General features: G+C 40.4%; 1 protein-coding gene across 12 annotated transcripts in view; it reads right to left on the bottom strand.

Annotated features, from left to right (window-relative positions):
• Positions 1–22,203, bottom strand: part of SPOCK1 (SPARC (osteonectin), cwcv and kazal like domains proteoglycan 1) — an 872,143-nt gene that overhangs the window by 527,125 nt on the left and 322,815 nt on the right. For 6 of the 12 annotated variants that reach the window (XM_061617192.1, XM_061617194.1, XM_061617195.1 and 3 more), the window contains one exon: positions 11,844–11,930. The exons of 5 other annotated variants lie outside the window; for them this stretch is intronic. In XM_061617192.1, the coding sequence (XP_061473176.1) occupies positions 11,844–11,930 (87 nt within the window). Of the gene's footprint in view, positions 1–6,429; positions 6,468–11,843; positions 11,931–22,203 lie in introns of all 12 variants that reach the window. One more of the 12 variants, XM_061617202.1, reaches the window with a different exon arrangement.

Genomic DNA, 22,203 nt, shown 5'->3' with positions numbered 1-22,203 from the left:
CCCTATTTTTTTGCCTGAATAGAACCAGCAAAGGATTCTCCAAATGAAACAGAATTAGGTTTGATAAATTCACAGAAATGTTTCTATTTCATGAATTCTGGGTAGAAACAATGTTTTCCCCATTCCTAGTTTGTATATTATAATGCACAATCATTAATAATGTGAAAATAACAACAGCCAGTTTTATTTTGAATGTGGAATTTGTATTGTAATTCTTATATTGATTATCTTCTTTAGAATTTGTAAACTCCTTAGTGATTTCTGTTGAAATATGAAGTGGTATATAAAATAAATACATATGGCCAATTTAAATGCTGAGCCTCAAATGTTTTTTCCACTGATCAATTTCTTCTCCCATGTATGATTCCCAGATAAGAGCATAGGAAGGCAGATCAGATGAAAGACTGATGAGAAGAAATTTTGTCCTGGAATAATAATGGCCACCTAAATCCTGACCTCTAATGTATTTCCTCGATATGAGGTAACAGCATGTACATTGTTGGTATATTTGTACCCTTTATCCAAACAGGAAATAAAACCTACTCTGGAATTGCGTCCTTTTTTGGAGTTTTCTGACTTGACCATGGTTACCCATGCCCTGGTCACGTCTAAACTAGATTATTGTAACTCACTTTATTTAGGCCTTCCCCTTAGAATACTCCGCCAATTGAAATTGGTTCAGAGAGCAGCTGTTAGGATGCTAACTGGGGCGGACGTCCGAGCTCACACTACTCCGCTTTTAAAACAACTACACTGGCTTCCAATCTCCTATCGAGTTCAGTCTAAAATCCTGGTTTTAACGTTTAAAGCTCTATCGGGCTCAGGTCCTAGTTATCTATCAAATCGTTTGTCATTTTATGAACTGGCCCGTCCTTTAAGATCTTCTTTAGACCCTGGTCTTAATATTCCCTCCTTTTCCCAAATTCACCAGACGGGCATTAGGAATAAATTGTTCTCAGTGGGGGCACCAACTCTTTGGAATGCTCTTCCGCAGGAAATTCGTTCTTCCCCTTCTCTGTTTAGCTTCCGTCGCCATGTTAAGACCTTTTTATTTCGGTTAGCTTTTGAATTGTAATGTGTGATATATTGTATATTTCTTATAATGTTTTATAACTTGTTTGGTATGTTATACTGTACTATGTTGTTTTATTATGCTATTGTTTGCCGCTTAGAATTCCTTGGAACTGAAGCGGGATATAAACTTTTTAAATAAATAAATAAAAATAAATAAATATACCACAAAATAAAATTATTTACAATATATACAAATAAAAGTACAACAGAAAAAGCAAGGTAAAAAATTAATTAAATTTTAGAAAGAGCAAATGTGGAATTGAAGAGAATTTATTATACAGCCAAGAGAGTGGCTGTATACTATAGTCAGCGGGGATTTTTCACATTCCACAATGTTAAATGGAAAATATCCCCCCATGCCATTCTGAGGCTCCCCATAAGCTCATTTCAAAACAAAACCTTACAAAACTTATAGTTCTGAACTCAGAAACGCTTGCTTAACAACCCTCTCAATTTTCATGGTGATACACAAAACAGTCAGAGAGAATCGAGAGTTCAAAGTCTAAAAAGAGAGGAAAAACCCCCAGGCCCCTTTTGGACTTTTTTCTGTCAAGAGTTCCCATAATCTGTTGAAATTCGTTAAAAATCAGCCATGTTCACAGAGTACCTTGTAATCCTAATACTGACCTTGCCCCATACTCTGACCTTCATCTACTGCACTTTAAAAGTTTAAAAAATGCCTGGTTGATTTTTAATTAATTTAAGAAATTTTGGCTGGAAGCCTATTATAACGCGGGGCATGCTCAGTAAGGACCAACTGTCAGTGTTCTAAAAGCCTCACAGCTGCTGGGCCTGGCTAATCAGAGGGCCACACCCACACCAGACTTGATTTCACTTGAGACAGTCATGGCTTCCCTCAAAGAATCCTGGGAAGTGTAGTTTGTGAAGGGTGCTGAGAGGAGACGCCTATTCCCCTGAGAGAATGGTTTAACAGTCAGCCACTCTGATTAAAGGTCTGTGAGAGAAACAGGGCGTCTCCTAGCAACTCTCAGCACCCTTCACTAACTACACTTCCCAGGATTCTTTGAGAGAAGCCATGATTGCCTTTGAGCCATGGCTTTGAGAGAAGCCATGATAAATTCTTTTAAATTGTTTTTAAAATATGTGTTTTTAAATTTGTATATTTGTTTTTAATGTTTTTAGTTATTGTAAACCACCCAGAGAGCTTCGGCTATGGGGCAGTATATAAATACACTAAATAAATAGATAAATAAATAATGATTGTCCAAAGTGTAATAGAGGCCTGGTGTGGATGTGGCCAGGGACAGCTTTGTTTTAAATTTGGGTGGGAGGTAGGGTTGCCAGGTTCAGGTCCTGAGACTGATCCTGTATGTTTAGGAGAAGAGAAAGTCAACCAAGTGCCGGTGTTCTTGCAACATTGTAATGGGAAAAACCACAAGATAGAATTGTCCCTTCCCCCTGCCCAACTGTGAAAGATACAGAAGACGTCTTGGTTGGCAGGCCCAGCCTGGTCAGTTTTACCTATCCTAATCATGATTGAATAGAAGTATATCCTATTCAACTTAATAATTATACAAATGATCAGACCTGCCTGTTCTCTCCTTCCCCTCTCCTCTCCCTGCCTCCTCCCCTCCCCTCTTCCTTCTTCCACCTCCCCTGCCCACTCCAGCCCTCCGTCCCTCCCCCCCCCAGTCAGCTTTACCTATCCTAAACATGATTGCATGGGAGTAAATCCCACTGAACTCAATAAACATGCAAATGACCACATCTGTCCTTCTCCCCTCCCCCTCCTGCCTGCTCCCATTCCAGTCCTCCCCTCTGCTTTTTCACCCCTCCCTCCTCCCCCTCCTCCCTTCCCCATCCCCTGTGGTCAGTTTCACCTATCCTAAACATGATTGCTGTGTGTGTGTGTGTGTGTGTGTGTGTGTGTGTGTGTGTGTGTGTGTGTGTGTGTGTGTGTAAATCCCACTTAACTCAATAAGCATGCAAATGATCAATCCATTCTCAGCAAACTTGGGCAGGATTCCATTTCTTACCTCCCAGATTAAAAAGTAGGGAAATTCACTAATAGGCAAAAAACCTTGCGGTTTAAGGATGTACCTATAGCCAACAGATATTTCTACCAAACTTTAAAAAGCAGGGAAATTGGGCAGCTATAGTGAAGGCACCAGGGGAGCAGGAGACCTGAACTCCTCTCTGAGATATTGGACTGCCCTACAAAGTTGTCAAAATGCAAACACCATTTGGGTTGGTCTTTCACAGTCCAATCCACCTGCTGTGTAGCTTGGAAGAATTTGGTAACATGTGCCTCTGAGCATATGGTGAGTGGTGGCAACACCTGTAATCAGCCCAAATAATAGAAAGAAGATATGTCCCGTGCTGATCTTGTTTTAGCAAGGAGAAGCAACATTATTAAGGCAGTTGATATAGTTCAGATGGTCACTTTAAATATGTCTGATTTACTTTGCAATTTTAGTGAAGTTTTCTATAGGAAATCATTTTCTTTTGCTTTTGTTTCTATGAATATGTGAAGTACAGCAACACTTTGCATAATTTATACTAAAAAAACTCCAAACATAATTGTGGAATAATGGCACTGACTTCTGCAAAATAGTCTCCAGTGGACCTCAGGAGTGTCTCAATTTGCACAAGATCAAACAGTGGGAGGTGAAATATATTCTAGCAAAATTCTAGGTGTGCTCTATGTTTTTAATTGATCGTGAACACCTTGCCTTAAATAAAGTGGTTTAAACATAGCAGGCTGAAAACATGCATCCTCTTTTTTCCAACAACTAGAGTCATTGCTAAAGTAGCAGCATATTGTAATCAGTCTGATTTTACATTAAACTGCAGTTTCAGGTCCAAATGTTAATGCACCCAAAATAGAAATAGACCATAACCTCCAGTTTGAAACAAAAAAGGCTATCCACCATCATATGACATTGACCAATAAAAAGGCTTTGAAATTAATAAAAAATAAATTTGACACAGATTTCTAGGATGAATAATGAGGGAAATAAAATTTTCTAGTTTAGATTCTCTGTAGAAACATTAGTAACACAGGAAAAAAGCAAAGTAAGAAGAACACCAACATACAAAAATATAATTCTCCATCTTTGGAGATGGCAGGTGTTGCCACCACTCACCATATGCTCAGAGGCACATGTTACCAAATTCTTCCAAACTACACAGCAAGTGGATTGGACTGTGAAAGACCAATCCAAATGGTGTTTGCATTTTGACAACTTTGTAGGGCAGTACAATATCTCAGAGATGAGGACAGGCTCCTGCTCCCCTGGTGCATTCACTATAGCTGCCTAGTTTCCCTGCTTTTTAAAGTTTGGTAGAAATATCTGTGGGCTATAAGTACATTCTTAAACTGCAAGGTTTTTTGCCTATTAGTGAATCATTATAAAGGTATCATTAATTGTACACATTTTTGTTCGATTATGTCACCTTTATTTCATAGTTAATATAATTCTGCAGCACAATGCTTCTTCATGGAGACTGATGGACACATTTCATGCTAATTCTTCCCAGAGTTAGTAAGCTTTTCTTTTCCATGTCAAGGAAACAAAATCATGAGAAGCAACCAAGCAGAAATGCCACTGCATATTTCAAAATGTCATTATGTTACAGCCCCAAATTAAAGTGTTTCTCTCACACATACAAACAGCATTGCCTTTACGACTAAACAGATGCCACATGGATGTCAACACTTATCTGACAGGCCTGATTGCAAAATGCATACCAATAATGAACGCTGGAGTTTGTGTTCTTGTGAAAAAATACCATACAATCTCATTTTACTATGGTAGTCGACAAAATGCAAAAATATTGGGGAAAAGCAAAGGCTGAAGAGAAAAATATCTCTATGTACCTTTCTGTATCAACAAGATTCATACATAATTTCATTATGTATTATCTTGATTCCAGATTTCAGGCTCTTAAAGCTTTAAACAATTCAGAATAATCAAGTCAGCAGTTGGTTGCATATAAGTCTATTACAGCATCTAAAACAGTGACCTTTCTACACTGGCACTATTTATCATTTACATAACACAAACTTGCTTGTGCTCACCCTCACAAATAATCTGTGAGGTATGTCAGGAGCTCCAACAGCAGCATTTCAACACTCTGCTTAGTTTGTACCTCTAATCCAGCCTTTCCCAACCAATGTGCCTCCAGATGTTGTTGGACCACAATTCCCATCTTTCCTGACCATTGGCAATGCTGGCTGAGGCTGATGGGAGTTGTGGTCCAACAACATCTGGAGGCACACTGGTTGGGAAAGGCTGCATGGCTGAAAGTATACCTTTCCCAAGCTAGAACTCTATGAGAATTAACAAGCAGCAGGAAACCCCAATCACACCTAGCCAGGGATCTCCATTGCAAGAGGGCTACCAACAGGCAAATTGATGTGTGTTGTTGTCACCCTTTTTTAGTAATACTTTCATTCTTTTTTTTTAAAAAAAGACACTCCAGAAAATGCAGTTTCAGTTTTAGTACCCAAGAAAGCTGAGAATTCATGTTAAGAAAGCCTTTGGGCATTGCTTCTTGCAGGATAAAAAGGAATGTATGCTGCGCTTGCTTGCCACCTGAAGCGGAATATGTGCCACTCCCGGCATTGTGAGTTGTGTGGGCTTTTAGGGAGGGTGGGAGGAGGTTGTGTCAGTTATACTTGTGATTCTACAAATAAGGGAAGACAGGATACACAAGTCATTCACAATTCCTATTGTCTGAGACATAACATTCAAAACTGTCCTCTCTACTGAAGCCAGGTAAAAGGCTTCCATTAGCGCATATCCTTAGGACCAAACCAGATGTTACAAAAAGTTGCAAGTAACTTCATGCAAGATTTTAAAACCATTTTCTCTTACATTTGTTCTAGAAGAGCAGTACTATTTAGCTATTTAACTAAAGGGGGGCAATGGGGGGTAACACAGTAACAAATTTTCCCCTCACATGAGAACAGAAATTGATACTGAAGAAATTAAGAGGAACTACTAAACTAGTCTGTTTAACATTCATCCCCCAGTTTACAAGTGTAAGCTTTAATTTTATGGTGGATTTTGGGGGACTCCATGTGAAATCCTACAAATTCAAGAGAATCCAATTTTCTTCTATTACATTTGACTTCTGACCTCACAGAAAAGCAGAGACAGAGAGAGCTTTCTAAATTTCTGTCTGTTGGGGGGGACATGACATGGGGGAGGCGATAGAAGTAAACATAGAGAGTAGTACCCATGGCACTCTTTCAGAATTCCAACGGTGCCCATGGCTCAAAAAAGTTGGCAACCCATGCAAACCTCACTAAACTTCGGATTTCTAAATAAAGCAATAATTGGACCCACACAACAAAGTAGACAAAACCAATTTGGGTTACTTTCTTACCTTGCAAGCTGTCCAGAAAATTCTTGTTATAGACATGTCTATATAAAAGTGAAATAAACACCTGCAATTACTGTGATACACTTTTTCTGAGTTAAAACTGGATGCACACTTCACTCTTCCATTCCCAGTGGGTTACCTTTAAAATAATGTTGTGTGTGCCCACTTCCCTGAGCAGAGAGAAATTCCAAGGGCAGTGCTTACTAGGGCTTGGCTTCCTTTTGGAAGAGAGATCACTGGAAACGTATGGCATATTTGTCACCTTTCCCAAACTGATGATTCTCTCCATTCCAAACATTCCAAAGAAATCTCCAACTATTCCTAGGCATTGGCTCTTATTGATGGCCATTCCTTTGTCAAAACTGCAGCTTCATTCATAGCAATTAGTAAGAATTGCCCTCCTGCAGAGGAAGATGCCCCTTGGCAGTTCTGACCATGTCTCCTGAATGAAAGGAAGCATGCAAAATATATCCTGTGGGGGCAGGTAACCCTGCTGCATCTCTGTATCAGATTGAATGAATGATCCAATTCACACCTGATGACAAGATGTGGCTCAAGTACCAGATAGCAAAAGAAGATGAATCAATAAGGCAAGACTCATGAATCACTTAGACATTCAGTCTAGTACTAATTAATGGAACTATTATAAATGTTCATTAGTATAACTGATGTTCATGTGGCCCATAGAATTTTCCATCAGAGCTATATATTTCAAGTTCTACAGTTTATTGATTGATTGATTGATTGATTGTACTTATATACCGCCCCATAGCCAAAGCTCTCTGGGCGGTTTCCAGTAACTAAAAACATTAAAACAAATATACAAATTTAAAAACACATCTTTTAAAAACAATTTAAAACACAATTTAAAAATTTAAAACAATTTAAAACACATGCTAAAATGCCTGGGAGAAGAGGAAAGTCTTGACCTGCCGCCAAGAAGATAACAGTGTTGGTGCCAGGTGCACCTCGTCAGGAGAATCATTCCACAATTTGGGGGCAACCACTGAGAAGACCATCTCCCTTGTTGCCACACTCCCAGCTTCCCTCGGAGGAGGCACCCAGAGGAGGGCCTTTGATCTTGTACATAGTGTACGGGTGCGTTCATATCGGGAGAGGCATTCCATCAGGTATTGTGGTCCCAAGCCGTGTAAGGCTTTATAGGTTAAAACCAGCACCTTGAATCGAGCTTGGAAACATACAGACAGCCAATGCAAGCGGGCCAGAATCGGTTTTATATGTTCAGACCGTCTGGTCCCTGTTACCAATCTGACTGCTGCATTTTGCACAAGCTGCAGTTTCTGAACCATCTTCAAAGGCAGCCCCACATAGAGTGCATTGCAGTAATCTAATCTGGAGGTTACCAGAGCATGGACAACTGAAGCCAGGTTATCCATGTCCAGATAGGGATGTAGTTGGGCCACCAACCGAAGTTGGTAGAAGGCACTCCGTGCCATTGAGGCTACCAAGGCTACCAGTTGCCTATGCTATGTATAAACCAATTCTACAGTTTCTAAAGTGACAATGGAACAAGTCCCAGCAAGCAATACACTGAGGCTACTTTTCCTTGCAAACCACTTGCAAGGAATCAATCCCAGGGAATATGTGATTGTGTGATATGAAGTGTAAATGGTCATCTAAAACACAGAGAAATTCCTGTGGGCCAACATCTTTATCCAAAGCTCTATCTGCTGTGCTTCCTATGAGGCAAATACAATAAGCTAAGAAACAACACCACATGAATGTTATTCCTCATTGATATGGCTGTACTGGTCTCTAGTTTCTATCACTACAACAGCTCCATCAAAAGAAAAGGTGCAAAGGCAGCCAGCCTAAATCCTAAGAAGTAGTGCAGATATAGGTAGTGTTCCTTCATATTTTGGGAAATAATTGCATCTTGATGGAACCCTGTATTTCATTTAGGCAAAATTCAGTTGCAATGCCACCTCTAATTCCATTGAGTGTGCTGATTACATCAGCTACCTTTTATAGAATATAAGCACTTCAGGACTAAAAGATGGTTTCATGAAAACACACATTGTTTCTTCAGGAAGACTTTCAATAAAGTCACAAATGGAGGTGAGAAAGGGGGAGGGAAAGCCTTAGAGGAAAAAATTCTAAGTGGCACACTTTGGAAATGAAAGAGCATATTAAAATTGATGTATTTTTGACCACAGTACTATTCATTATTATGGATGAATAAATCTAAGACTGATTGGGAACATGAACATTCCCTTTGGGAAGCTCTGAAAAGGCATAAATTAGATTAAATTGCTCTTGTCATTGTGTTTGAATACAGAAGCAACAAAAAGTAATTTCAGTTCAGAGACGCTTAAGGTAAACAATGGTAATATCGGGTTTCATTTTCATACCAATGGGTCCTCTCATTGATGGCGTCCCTTTAATTGCTTTTCTAGGTATCTAGTGGAGCATAACTGTGTGATAATATTCAAGCTATTTCACTTTGTTTTATTAGTTTAATTGGGAGATTTTTTTCCCCTAGCAAAGCACTGTGTTACATCCAACTCCAAGTAACAAAAGGCTGATACTTTGTTGGACTAGATAGTATTGCCTTCTAAACATGTGAAGAACCATGTGAAGACTTGTTTATATGACTAGTTGCTCCAAAATGACAAGTCCCAGATTTGTTTATATGACCAGACTGTTCTATACACAGCTGAACTAAAATGAAGAGGCATTCAGAAGAAAATTTTAGTCAGCATGGAAAAACACCTGCACTCCCTTTTGACAATTTTTCTGGGTTTGCTAAAGAATGTACTGGAAATATTTAACTATTAAGAAAACATTATTTTCACTCTGAAAAAAGTTTTGTGTTTCTCACTAACCCTTTACTGGCTAGGATCATCCCTGTCCAGGTAGTTTTGCCCTCACTCTAAGTTGGCTTCACTTGGCTGAATAGCATTCCTGAATGCCACTACATTCCCTCCATGATCACAGAACATTTGAGAGCACAGATAAGGAGAAATAAAGACTACCCAAGAAACAGGAACAGCAGGTAAGAGAAACAATGACAGCAGTCATGCCACTAAATCAATGATCAAAACACATGTAGATTTGTCTTTCTGGATCCTACATGTTCCACACGCACGGTACCACCCATCCTTATAAACAACCATGTAAATTGGCCAGCATTACTATCTCCATATTGTAGATGAGACTGAGAGACACTGTTTGCCTAAGACCAGTGCATGTTGTTTGTGACTAAAGATTATATTTAAATCAAGGGCTTCTCATTTCACAGCTCATTCTCTTAACTCTTTCATGAAACAAGCTCTAAATAAATACATACAAAATACAGGTCATTAACTGAGAAGATGAAGGACACTTATATTGTAGAGAAAATACAGGTCTGGCATCAGGTTGTGACCTACTGAAGCAAAGTGTGGCATGTAAAGTTATTCATGTGCTTATGAGTGCCCTGCCACCAAGCAAGCATCCATAAATGATAGCAGACTAAGAAAATAATCCTAAAACAAAATCCATACTCTAATCGCAGACACAAAGCACAAAGTAAAACTGCATAACACAAGCAGATGAAAACAGTACAAATTACACATCAAAGTGCATCCATATCACAAAAATACGCAGCAGGTTATTCAGGAATGAAGTATTAGGTGACATTCTAGAAACAATTTATCCATTTTCCATTTGGGAAATATTGATGTTGAATCCCTCTAGTCTGAAGGAAAGACAGTAACTAAATACAAACTCAAACCGAACACAAGGACAAATACTGTAACTCAAGGAAGTAAACTAAGCCACAGGCTTCAGATCAAGTGACTGCATGGAGAGGACTCAACTGAAGTGAGCCAACTCAGCCACAAACCACAGAATAATTGAACTCATAATATATGCATTATATGATCAAGAAACTGAGCATCTCTATAACATTTAACCATTACATAATGCTGCTACTCCTGCTTACTGCAGGTGTTCGAGGCGGGATATCAAAATACTTGAACAGGGCTAGCCTGGCAACAGTGACAGGTCATAGGTAGATGTACATGCTAGGCTTGTCAGTCAGCCCAGCCCAATTCCTCCACAATGCCTTTGCTGTTGCTGAACATAAGTGAGACAGCTTACCAAGAGTTCCTGCTCACTATTGCTGTGGCAACAAGAAAGTCCAACGGCCAAGCCCAGTGCATGGTGGTAGATTCATGTGGTTCACATCTCAGATTTGAGGTATAAACACTGAAGCAGAGATGAGGAACTTGTGGCCTCCAGATGTCATTAGACTCCAACCCCCACCTATCCCAGCCAACATGGGCAATGGTTAGGGAAGATGGGAGATTCAGGCCATATGAAGAGGCACAGGTTATCTACCCTGTACCAAAGCATTCCTGATAAATACATATAGTTCCTTCAAAGTCTTCAGCATTGGGGCTTTGAAGTAATCCTCTCTGCCCAACTCTTTTTACAATGACAGATTTCTTCCTAAGATTCAGGTCATTATTTGTTGGCCTTCCTATGGCTACTCACTGTTGAGTGAAATGCATGCTTAAGCTGTTTTCTAAATAATAGTAGAAGCTAACTGTTTTGAACTTCAATGAAAAACAAATGAAAGAAATATGGCTATATGAATCCAGCCTGCAAAGTAGGCAGGATTATGTCTGTTCACAGTATGATGCATTATGATTAAGCAGCTGGATATTATAACATTAATCTCCTCAGAGATTCAGGAATTAGTATCTGCCCCTGAACTGCTACCCTTGGCAACTATGATCCATACAAAACAAGATTCAGCTTTGCTTCAAATTAAAGCAATAAATTCAGAGTAAATTAAGAGTATCAGATTGTTGACAGGGGACCTTTCAGAAGCACTTGTGGGAGTTTGGGATCCATGGCTGTAGAACACACTGTTGCACCTGCACGTCTTCTTTCCCAGTGCCAAAGACATGTTGACTGAGCCCTTTGCTCAAATGGGATACCACTTTACTACTTCCCCCCAGTTCTTTCTGATGGATACAGCTGTCTGAGGTTGGCAGCTGAAGTTATAAGGCTGGTACTGGTGTAATTGGTTGGGATGGCTTGACACTGGCTGCACTGACACTGGCTGCAGACAAGTGACTTCACAAAGCCAGCAAGCCCAGCATGGCTTCACCATGCTGCTTCCACTGCTTGGCTAGTCAGAATAAACACTACCGTATATTCCGGCGTATAAGACGACTTTTTAACCCAGGAAAATCTTCTCAAAAGTCGGGGGTCGTCTTATACGCCGGGTGTCGTCTTATAGGGCGGGTGCTGAAACTTCCGAGCCGGACTGGAGAATCTGCGGTCGCCGCATATGGTGGGGGGAGCTCAAAAACGGCCGCGGCCGCATCCCCGCCGTATGCGGCGACCGTATGAAAGCAGCAAGGGCGGCGCTGTACAAGTACGGTAGAAGAAAATCCACTCACCAGGATTCATGGAAAGAAGTGACTTAACGCGGTCCCGATGACTCCTGAGGACTGCAGTGAAGCAACGCAGGCGCGCATGTGCGAGATCTGAGAGGCAGAGAAAGAGGTAATAGGATACAAGGGCGGGCCAGACGGGTGAAAGAGGCGTGTTTGTGCTACCACTCTGATAGTCTTGGAGACAGGGAGGGCTGGGCAGGCAGGGAGAGCTGACCAATCCAAGCAGGCTTTGTATACAACAACCAGCCAATCGCCGGTAAGGTACATCGCTTGAATTAGGAAAAGTTTAATCCACTTGCACTGTTTTATGTTTACATGTTTGATGACAAACAGCCTTATGTCTATAAGTAACAGTTTTCCTGCTAAGTACCTGCATGTCATAAGCAGGGGTAGTCTTATACGGCGAGTATATCCCAAACTCTATATTTTAACTGGAAAAGTTGGGGGTCGTCTTATACGCCCAGTCGTCTTATACGCCGGAATATACGGTAAATCCAGGCTGGCACCAGTGGTAACATGGAGGCCATACAACTAGGCATGGCACGTAGCAGGGGCAATCTGAATCTCAACTCTCCTGATAAAGTTAACATGGGAGAGGATAATTTGCTCTGGGTTGGAGTTGAAAGAGAGATCGGGGGGATGGCTAGCCGGGTGCCAAAATAGCTGCATAACCCTGGATCTCGGTGATATTCCACATTTCTTTTTTACTGCGAATGGATGATTGTCTATACTTTTCATGACCTGTGAGTAGCTTCAGTTGGGGGACTTAGAGGAGATCACAAATGCTGTAATTTTAGTTTTCCTAGCTTTTAACATCCCTGCTCTGTTACATTGCAACTTTTGACAGCTCAGGGGGGTGAAACTGACATGCTCAAAATGGCGACTAATAAAGTGAAAACTGTCAAAGGCCCCTGCTGAACTCTCTCTGAGAGATTTAGCTGTGCAAATGCAGCAAATGCAAATTAATCTTATGGACAGTTGGCAAGCTGCTCTCAAACCCCTTGCACAGTCATTTAAGGATTCGACCACAAAAGTTGCAGAAATCGCTACAACCACTGATGAATCTTTTGAGCTGGCTTTAAGACAAGAAATCAGAACAGTCAAGTTAACAGATCAAGTACTATATCTCCAAATTAAACTGGAAGATCAACAGGATTGTAATCGCAGACAGAATGCACATATGTGGGGTCCCGGAATGGACAGAAAAAGGAGATATGATTTCTTTTATTGTTGAATTACTTACGCAACTGCGCCCCCCAGAACCTGTAGCAGAAACTGATATTGAAAAGGGCTCACTGTGCTCTGCATCATAAATCACAGGATGGGGGTCCTTCTAGGGACATTGTTATTTGCTTCGAGCAATTTCGCAAGCGAGAATTAATCTATGTTGCACTGCAAAAGCTTAAACGGATCTCCTATGAAAATGCTGAATTACAGATTTTTCAAGATGCCCCCCCCGATACCCTGCTGCGCCACAAGGGTTTCAGGCTGTTCACTGAGATTCTGCAAAAAGCTAACATCTCCTACCACTGGGGTTACCCTTTCAAGCTTATGGTTCATTGAGAAGACCGTTTTTATACAGCTTCAATGATAGGTCAAGCATCTGTTTTATTACACAATCTTGGGCTTGAGCTCCTGAACCTACCATCTAAATCCCTACCCAACAGAAATATACTTTCACCTTCAGCTGAATGGTCTAGCTGAAAGAAGTGGGGTGCTTCTAAACCTACACCTCCTAGCTCTTCTGCAGATCAAACTACTGGCTCTTCTTCTGGACCTGACTGAATTTTCTATCAGACAACCTCCATTCTTTATATATGTTTGCTATTCTGAGGAATATTGCTGCTTAACTTTGGACTCCTTCTCTTTCTCTTCCACTATCCCAATGTTGGCAGAGTCAACCCTTGGGCAATCCTGGGATGTATTTCCAGACTGTGAGGCTGCAAAGTCTCCCCCACAATATGGGTTGACCAGTTGTTCTAACTGTTTAGGTCTTGTATTCTTAAAAAAAAAATTGTCTCTCCATGCCCTCTCAAAGTCACATTATTCTTCCCATTCTCACCAATCAGCTTGGACAGCTTTAAAAGAAGATTAGACAAATTCATGGAGGACAGGGCTATCAATGGCTACTAGCCGTGATGGCTGTGCTGTGCCACCCTAGTCAGAGGCAGCATGCTTCTGAAAACCAGTTGCCGGAAGCCTCAGGAGGGGAGAGTGTTCTTGCACTCGGGTCCTGCTTGCGGGCTTCCCCCAGGCACCTGGTTGGCCACTGTGAGAACAGGATGCTGGACTAGATGGGCCACTGGCCTGATCCAGCAGGCTCTTCTTATGTTCTTATGTTCTTAACGTGAATGGATTGGGGACTCCTGTGAAGTGTGCTAGAATAAGAACTTTATTACTGAAGGCAGATCCTGATATTGCCTTTTTGCAAGAAACTCATCAAAAAGATGTATCCTCTAATAAACTTAAAGGTAGATGGATGGACAATTATTACACAGCTTGTGGATCATCCAAATCCAGAGGAATTGCCTTTATTATAGCTTCTAGATGTCCTTTCCATGTGGCAGAATCACTTTTGGATCCCAAAGGATGCTACTTATTTCTTCACAGTTCTATAGGAGACTCAAAAATAACTCTGGCATCTAACTACTGCCCGAACACTCTACAACTCTCCATCTTGCTTGACACCTTAGCTCGTCTTGAAACATTTGCTGAAGGTGATATTATTCTTGGAGGTGATTTTAATAATGTTCTGTGCTACGGTAAAGATAGGAGTGGAGCAAATCGCCCTGCTCCCTAGATAAATTAGCTTTCATAGACATTTGGCAGGAATGTAACCCAACAGAACACAATTATTCTTTCTACTCAAGAAGGCATAAGGTCTATTCATGCATAGAATGCTCATTCCTGCTGTTGTGGATGCAGACATTGGTCCAGTTCTAATCTCTGGTCATGCCCTTCTCTCATTGGTAGTAAATTTGAGGCAAAATGGCTCCAGCACTGCTGCCTGGAGACTCCATACATCCCTCCTACATCAAAGAGATTTGAACTTAAGGAGTCACTCTCTGAATATTTTAAGCTCAACATGTCCCCTGATCTCACCCAGGTGACAGTGTGGGATGCTATGAAATCAGTAATGAGAGGTTTGTGTATTAAAGAAGCTTCCATACAAAAAAACAACAACAACACAGCAGGAAGCTGCTAGAACAGCTCTAATTGTGGAAATCTCTGCCCTTGAAACAGCCCATAAAAACAAGGGTGGCTCTAAGATATACCACAAGCTAACAGGAAAATATACAGAGCTGCAGGCTTATGACATTGACACTATTCATAAGTCTCTCATTTATACAAAACAGTGATACTTTGAATTCGGAAACAAGAACTCTAAGCTCTTAGCCAATGCAGTACACAAACGGAGACTGAGAAATGTTTCTAATGTGCTCTCTCACAAAGGCAAAAAATATTGTACCACAATTGATATTAATTTTGCTGATTTTTACACTAATCTGTATCCTACAGATTCACCAGAAGATCTTTCTATTGACACATTTTTAACAGACCTTCAAATTCCCCCGTTGAGTCTGGAGCATAGAGAATACTTAAATAGTCCTGTTCTTTCTGAAGAAATAGAAGTCGCCACAAAACATCAGAAAAATTGAAAGACTCCAGGTTTTGATGGCTTTGGTGCAGAATTTTATGAGACATTTAGTGAAATTCTCCTTCCTCATCTACAAGCACTGATTAATAGAATTCTGAAGGGAGATAGGATCCCAGAGACCTGGAAATAAGCTAGAATAGTTGTCATCCCTGAACCTCACAGTATTCTCTGGGGTCCTATCACCTAATAGCTCTCCTGAATCAAATTGCTAAGCTACTTACTTTGATAATGGCTCAGAGACTAAATGTCTTTATTTCTAGATGGATTTTCACCAATCAGTCAGGTTTTATTCCTAAGCGTCAACTTTCAGATGCTGTAAGATGGGTTCTTAATATTGTCCATCATAGTTCATGAACAGGAGCTCCTCTTGCACTACTTTCCCTAGATGCTTTCAAAGCCTTTGACCATCTTGAATGGCTTTTCCTACTGCGCTTATTAACTAAGATAAATTTGGTCCTTTCTTCCTTAATGTCATTCATCAGTTTTATTCTGGTTCCCAAGTGACAATTCGTATCAATGGATTTGATTCTCCTTTTATTAATTTAACAAGAGGCACCAAGCAGGGATGCCCTTTATCTCCTATATTATTTGCAATTGCAATAGAAGTACTAGCAGAAAAGCTTAGAGCAGACCCTAATATTAAAGGCTTGGTTATTAATGGCCAAGAGCACCTTATCAACCTCTTCGCAGATTACATACTATTTTTACAAGAACCTCATGACGCACTCCCATGGCTGCAAACCCATTTAGCTAATTTTAAAGAAGTGGCAGGGTGAGAAATCAACTACACAAAGTTGGAACTTTTTTGCATCAATTTCCCCTTATGAGCCCAGGCTCTCTTGAGTGATGTATTTGGTCTCCCGCTGGGGTTTAGTGGCTTTAAATATCTAGGGATAACTATTACCAAAGACTTATAACAATTAAAAAAGCATAACTTCGATCCATTAACACGAGCTATTAAAACTGAGCTTTATTCTTGGAAAAACCTTTCCCTTTCTTGGCTTGGCAGAGTGGCTGCAGTGAAAATGGCCATTCTGCCCAAATTACTCTTCCTCTTCCAAACTCTCCCCATTTATCTCCCTGAGACACTCCTACAGAAATGGCAACAAATGCTTGACTCTTTCTGTAACAGCGGTAAACGTTCATGCTTAAGTAAAACAGTTCTGTATCGCTCGAGTAATAAGGGAGGTTTTGGCATGCCAAATCTGAAACTATATTATGAAGCATCACACATTAAACAACTAGCTCAAACTATTCATTTCGATCTAAGTATATGCTGTATTTCAATGGAAATTACTTCAGAAGTGAAATGCCCATCAACATGATTACTTTCTTTGTTACCACTGTCTAAATGTGCTCTTCTCTCAATCACACACACACTTTCTTAAATGCCACCATGAAAATCTGGACTCGATGGGTCTGCAAACTAGAGCCTTGGCCATCTCCTCTTCTTCCGTTTCTAGATCACCCCAAATTTTGTCACATTGACAAATATAGGCAATTTGAAGGTTGGGAGCAGAGGGGATTGCTAACAATGCAAGATCTGTTTGATCGAGGACTCTTTTTTTTACAAATTTCTCAATTAGAAAAACGTCTCTTTGGGTTAGGAGTCAACTGGTACAAAATCTTACAAGTATCCTCCTTTATAAACACAATTTACAAAGCAGGTTTGCCACGTTCTTTGATATCGAATGAAGCCCTGTGTAAGGTGCTATCTCTATAATTTATAGCCTCCTATTATAGTTTAAATATGGAAAAGTAAATTTGGCATATAAAGCTTGGGCTAAAGGTTTGGGGAGAAAAATCACAGAAGAGTAATGGAGTGATAAACGGATAGGTCCACACTCAAAAGCCACCTCAGCTCTCATTAAAGATAATGCTTTGGAAGTTATACATCGGTGACACCTCATTCCGGTCAAACTGAACTTTATCAACTCCTCCCTATCCCCTCTGGAGAGGGAGGCCCGATCTGTGGCTCTTTCCTACATTTATGGTGGGACTGTAATAAAGTGAGACAATTCTGGAGTGATGTTTCTCAAATTGCTATAATTATCCCGGATTCAGCCTTGACACTTCTTTTCCTTAAAGGAGGTTCAATTGTTCCTAAATGTCTTTCCTATCCAGATTCCTACTTGCAGCGAGGCTTGAAATAACCAAAAATTGGAAGGGGGCAGAACATTTATCAATAAAAAAACTGGCTTACCAGACTTCGGCAACTTGTAGTAGATGAAAAATTAACTCAAGAGCAAAAAAACAAACTTGGGGGGAGTCATTATCCAATAAATTTACTCCAATATGGTATCCCTTTTTATGTTATGTTATCGAAGATGGGGCAGAAGCGAGACCACGCTCATCATTAACTTCCTTTTTGGTGGGATGTGTACACTGCTTTTTCATTCTATTACTCTGCTTTCTGGTATTCTTTCTATTTTATATATAAAGCTTCTGTTGCTGAATGTACTCTTTTTCTGTCTTATATAGAGTGATATGTTTACTTTGTTGTTTGCTGTTACATTTACTAGAAATCTCAATAAAACACAAAAGAGAGATCATGTGGTACTTAACCACAGTTAACAAATGTCACTTCATTATACCTGCATTATCACTAGGTGAATATGATGATGCATAAGTGAACCAATGGTCCACAAACAAATATAAAATGTAAACAATCTATTCCCTAAGTACTACAAGTTCAAAAGAGCAATGACAAGGCCCTTGAAGTTATTCCGAGCAATTATGAACTTCCTTAACTTAACTTGCAGTAAGGCCTGCACTAGCAATTGGAACTTCCAGGAGGCTGGGGAAGAGGACCACCCATCTTCATCCTCCCCAGCCTTTTCCCGTTTGCTGCTGTCAGTCTCCTGACAGAGACAGCCAATTGTAAGTCATCGCCTGGTGAGAGGCCCCCTCCCCTCTGAAATGCATCTACTGTAAGCCAGGCTATTGAGGCTCCTCTGAGAGCAGCAAGATGAGCAACTGGAGCTCTATTTTCTCATCTGATTTATTTATTTATTGCTTTGTACTTAGTATTTAAATCTAGAGTATTTCTTTTGTAATACTTTATTTTATGTTTCTTAAATTCTTAGTGTTTGTCCTATTTGAATTCATTGTTATGTACTGTAAACTGACTTCTTTCCCCCACACTAATGCTTTGTATTTTGAATGTTTGTTGTACGCAGCTTTGGCCACAGCTTGCTGTGAAAAGGCAGCATACAAATAAATTCAATTCATCACCTGTAAGACTCACGTTTTGTGCAGAAATCACAGTTAATATGCTTGCATGTTAATATTTCATTTGCTACACTTTGATGCTCACTTTCCCCATGACAACTTCAATGAAAAAATAATTTGCTGTCTTTCTTACAAGAAAAAGTATTGCACATGAGTGAACCAAAACTGAGTTCTATGTGTTTTGATTTTTTTACAAAGTGTATTGATTCCTCAAACATAAGCAAGTCATTTCCTTCATCAACATTTTGCTACAATCTCTCGCTGTCAGCAGGCAGGTTTCTACATTGTTTGAAACGATTTCACCCTCATTGCTTCTCTCCTGTTCAATAATCCTTTAATGCTGCTTAGTACTAACAGATCTTCTCTTATTTAATGCTTTTTACTAATTGATGCATACACAATAGCATGGTACAGTATATGAAGTCAGATTGATCAGTTTATCAAATGACAGAGTCATTACAAAATCATTTGTTCTGGTTGCTTCCATGATTAGAAAAATAATTCTTATACCTAAGGCCAACCATGTTCTTTCATAATAAGGGTTTTAAAAGATAGACAAGAAGGAAATGGAATCAGCATCACCATCAGTGCATTAAATTATGGAATTTTTGAAGTGAATATCGTCTTTAAAACATGATAGTAGCTGTGGATAGAAAATAATGATCTGGGTTGATATACTTTAAATTGCACTTCCTATTATTTTAAGACTACACAAGTCATCGACCATGGTATCCTTCTGGGAAGACTGGCTGAGTTGGGAGTGGGAGGGAGTGCATGGCGATGGTTCCGCTCCTACTTGGCAGGTTGCCTCCAGAAGATAGTGCTTGGGGAACATTGCTTGGCACCCTGGACTCTCCAGTATGGGGTTCCGCAGGGGTCAGTTGTGTCCCCCATGCTGTTCAACATCTACATGAAACCGCTGGGTGCAGTCATCCAGAGCTTTCGAGTGCGTTGCCATCAGTATGCTGATGACACGCAGCTCTATTTCACCTTTTCATCTTCTTCAGGTGAGGCTGTCAATGTGCTGAACTGGTGCCTGGCTGCGACAATGGACTGGATGAGGGCTAATAAACTGAGGCTCAATCCAGACAAGACTGCTGCTAGTGGGTGGTTCTTCTGACCAGATGGTAGATGTCCAACCTGTCCTGGATGGGGTTGCACTCCCCCTGAAGGAGCAGGTTCGTAGCTTGGGGGTTCTCCTAGAACCATCTCTGTCACTTGAGGCTCAGGTAGCCTCAGTGGCACGGAGTGCCTTCTACCAACTTCAGTTGGTGGCCCAGCTGCGCCCCTATCTGGACAGGGATAACCTGGCTTCAGTTGTCTATGCTCTGGTAACCTCCAAGCATATTACTGCAATGCACTCTACGTAGGGTTGCCTTTGAAGACGGTTCGGAAAATGCAGCTTGTGCAAAATGCAGCAGCCAGATTGGTAACAGGGACCAGACGGTCCGAACATATAAAACCGATTCTGGCCTGCTTGCATTGGCTGCCTGTATGTTTCTGAGCTCGATTCAAGGTGCTGGTTTTAACCTATAAAGCCTTACATGGTTTGGGACCACAATACCTGATGGAACGCCTCTCCCGATACGAACGCACCCGTACACTATGCTCAACATCTAAGGCCCTCCTCCGGGTGCCTCCTCCAGGTGGCAATAAGGGAGAGGGCCTTCTCAGTGGTGGCCCCCAAATTATGGAATGATCCTGTTGACAAGGTGCGCCTGGGGCCATCACTGTTATCTTTTCGGCACCAGGTCAAGACTTTCCTCTTCTCCCAGGCATTTTAGCATGTGTTTTTAAATTGTTTTAAATTGTTTTTAAAAGATGTGTTTTAAATTTGTATGTTTGTTTTTGATGTTTTTAGTTGTTGTGAACCGCCCAGAGAGCTTCGGCTATGGGACGGTATACAAATTAATTAATTAAATAAATAAATGACTGTTCTTTAAGTTAAACTGTGAACATGTGTTGAGAAAAAGCCCACCAATGCTACTGGGCTTCCATACGACCTCAAGTAAACTATGATAGCCTATGGGTCTTAGCAATAAAGACTCTCTCTTTCACTGTTGTCATTTTAATTCATTAACCCTTTCCATGTCTTATCTGTTAAGAAATCAAGTCACTTCATTATGTTGTTATGTAAGCTGTGCAAGCACTAAGACAAAGTTTAGCTCTCAAAACTGATTTGAATGCCATGTCTTAGATCTTGAACATACAGAATATTAAGCTCTGAAGCTAGAAGGAGACTTGGAATCTATGGTTTGAAAATTTAGAGATCTTTGTTCAACCCACACCCTATTTTTAAAGCTTAATCTGGTACATACATGCCCTGGCTGCTATGTAGGAACTAGCATCACTGTAAGGGCACCAGTAATTCCACTATGATGATGACCCCTGATCCTCAAGCGTAAGCTGGTTTGCCAGTACAATAGCAAATAAGATTGGGCAACAAGAGAATAATAATGTGAAGTAAAGAATATGTACATTTGTAATTTTTTTTTCTTAATCACATCTCTGGATGTTCAGTAATCCAAACATCCTTTTTTTTTTAAAAAAAAGTGACGGATAATGATTGAAAAGTAACAAACTGGGATTGCGTACATCTGATCTGAGAAGCTGACAAATTAAAAAGCCTGCATGTGACTTAATTATTACTTATCCAATATAGATCTATCATGCATTTTGGCATATATTTCAGGGGTGGGGAACTTGACGACAAGGAGCCAAATGTGACCCTCCCGTTCTAGCCCTCAGACCATACTTCTCACTGCCCCTGTTTCAAACATGAAGTGCTTTTGCCTGCCTGGAATGTGTCATTAAACTGTGATAATGCCTCTTGCTTCTCTGGACGGAGGACAGAAGAGGTGTGTGTGTAGAAACTAGCTTATTGTACAAAAGGTGAAATTTGCATTAATTGATCTTCCCATTTCTGCCTCTAGGCCTCATTCAGCACTGTCATGTGGCCCTCAGAAGGTTGCCGAGAAGAGAATGTGTCCTGCAGGCTGAAAAAGGATAATTACCTTTGATGTATTAGAACCAGACAATATTGATGGATGTTTGGACCCATCAGGAAAAAAATACAAATGATTAAATTATGATTTAATACAAAATTTTAACTGTCCAAAGAATTATATTAGGATTTTTTAAAAATAAAAATCACTTCACCATATGTACACCCAAGGCACTTCAACCTCTTCGCAACTAGGAATGCAAAACTCACAAAACTCTTGAAGATATTTGTACCCACTCCGATGTTACCACTGCCTCAACTTTTCCATCCCAGGATCCCTGACAGGGAAATGACGGGAAAATGTCATGACATTATGTGCAACAAGAAGGCTGTGTTTGACCCAGCCCTTCTCATGAACATTCAAAGGATGGCCTATGAAAACACCTCTCTTTGAAATCTTGTGTCATCCCTATTCAAAATCTCCTCACTTCAGCAAAACAAAACAAAAAAACTAAAGTAGGACTTGACTT

Source organism: Rhineura floridana, chromosome 3, assembly GCF_030035675.1.
Source record: "Rhineura floridana isolate rRhiFlo1 chromosome 3, rRhiFlo1.hap2, whole genome shotgun sequence".
NCBI lineage: Eukaryota > Metazoa > Chordata > Lepidosauria > Squamata > Rhineuridae > Rhineura > Rhineura floridana.
Note: the sequence above shows the minus strand (reverse complement) of the source record. Positions and strands in the feature narration are given on the sequence as shown.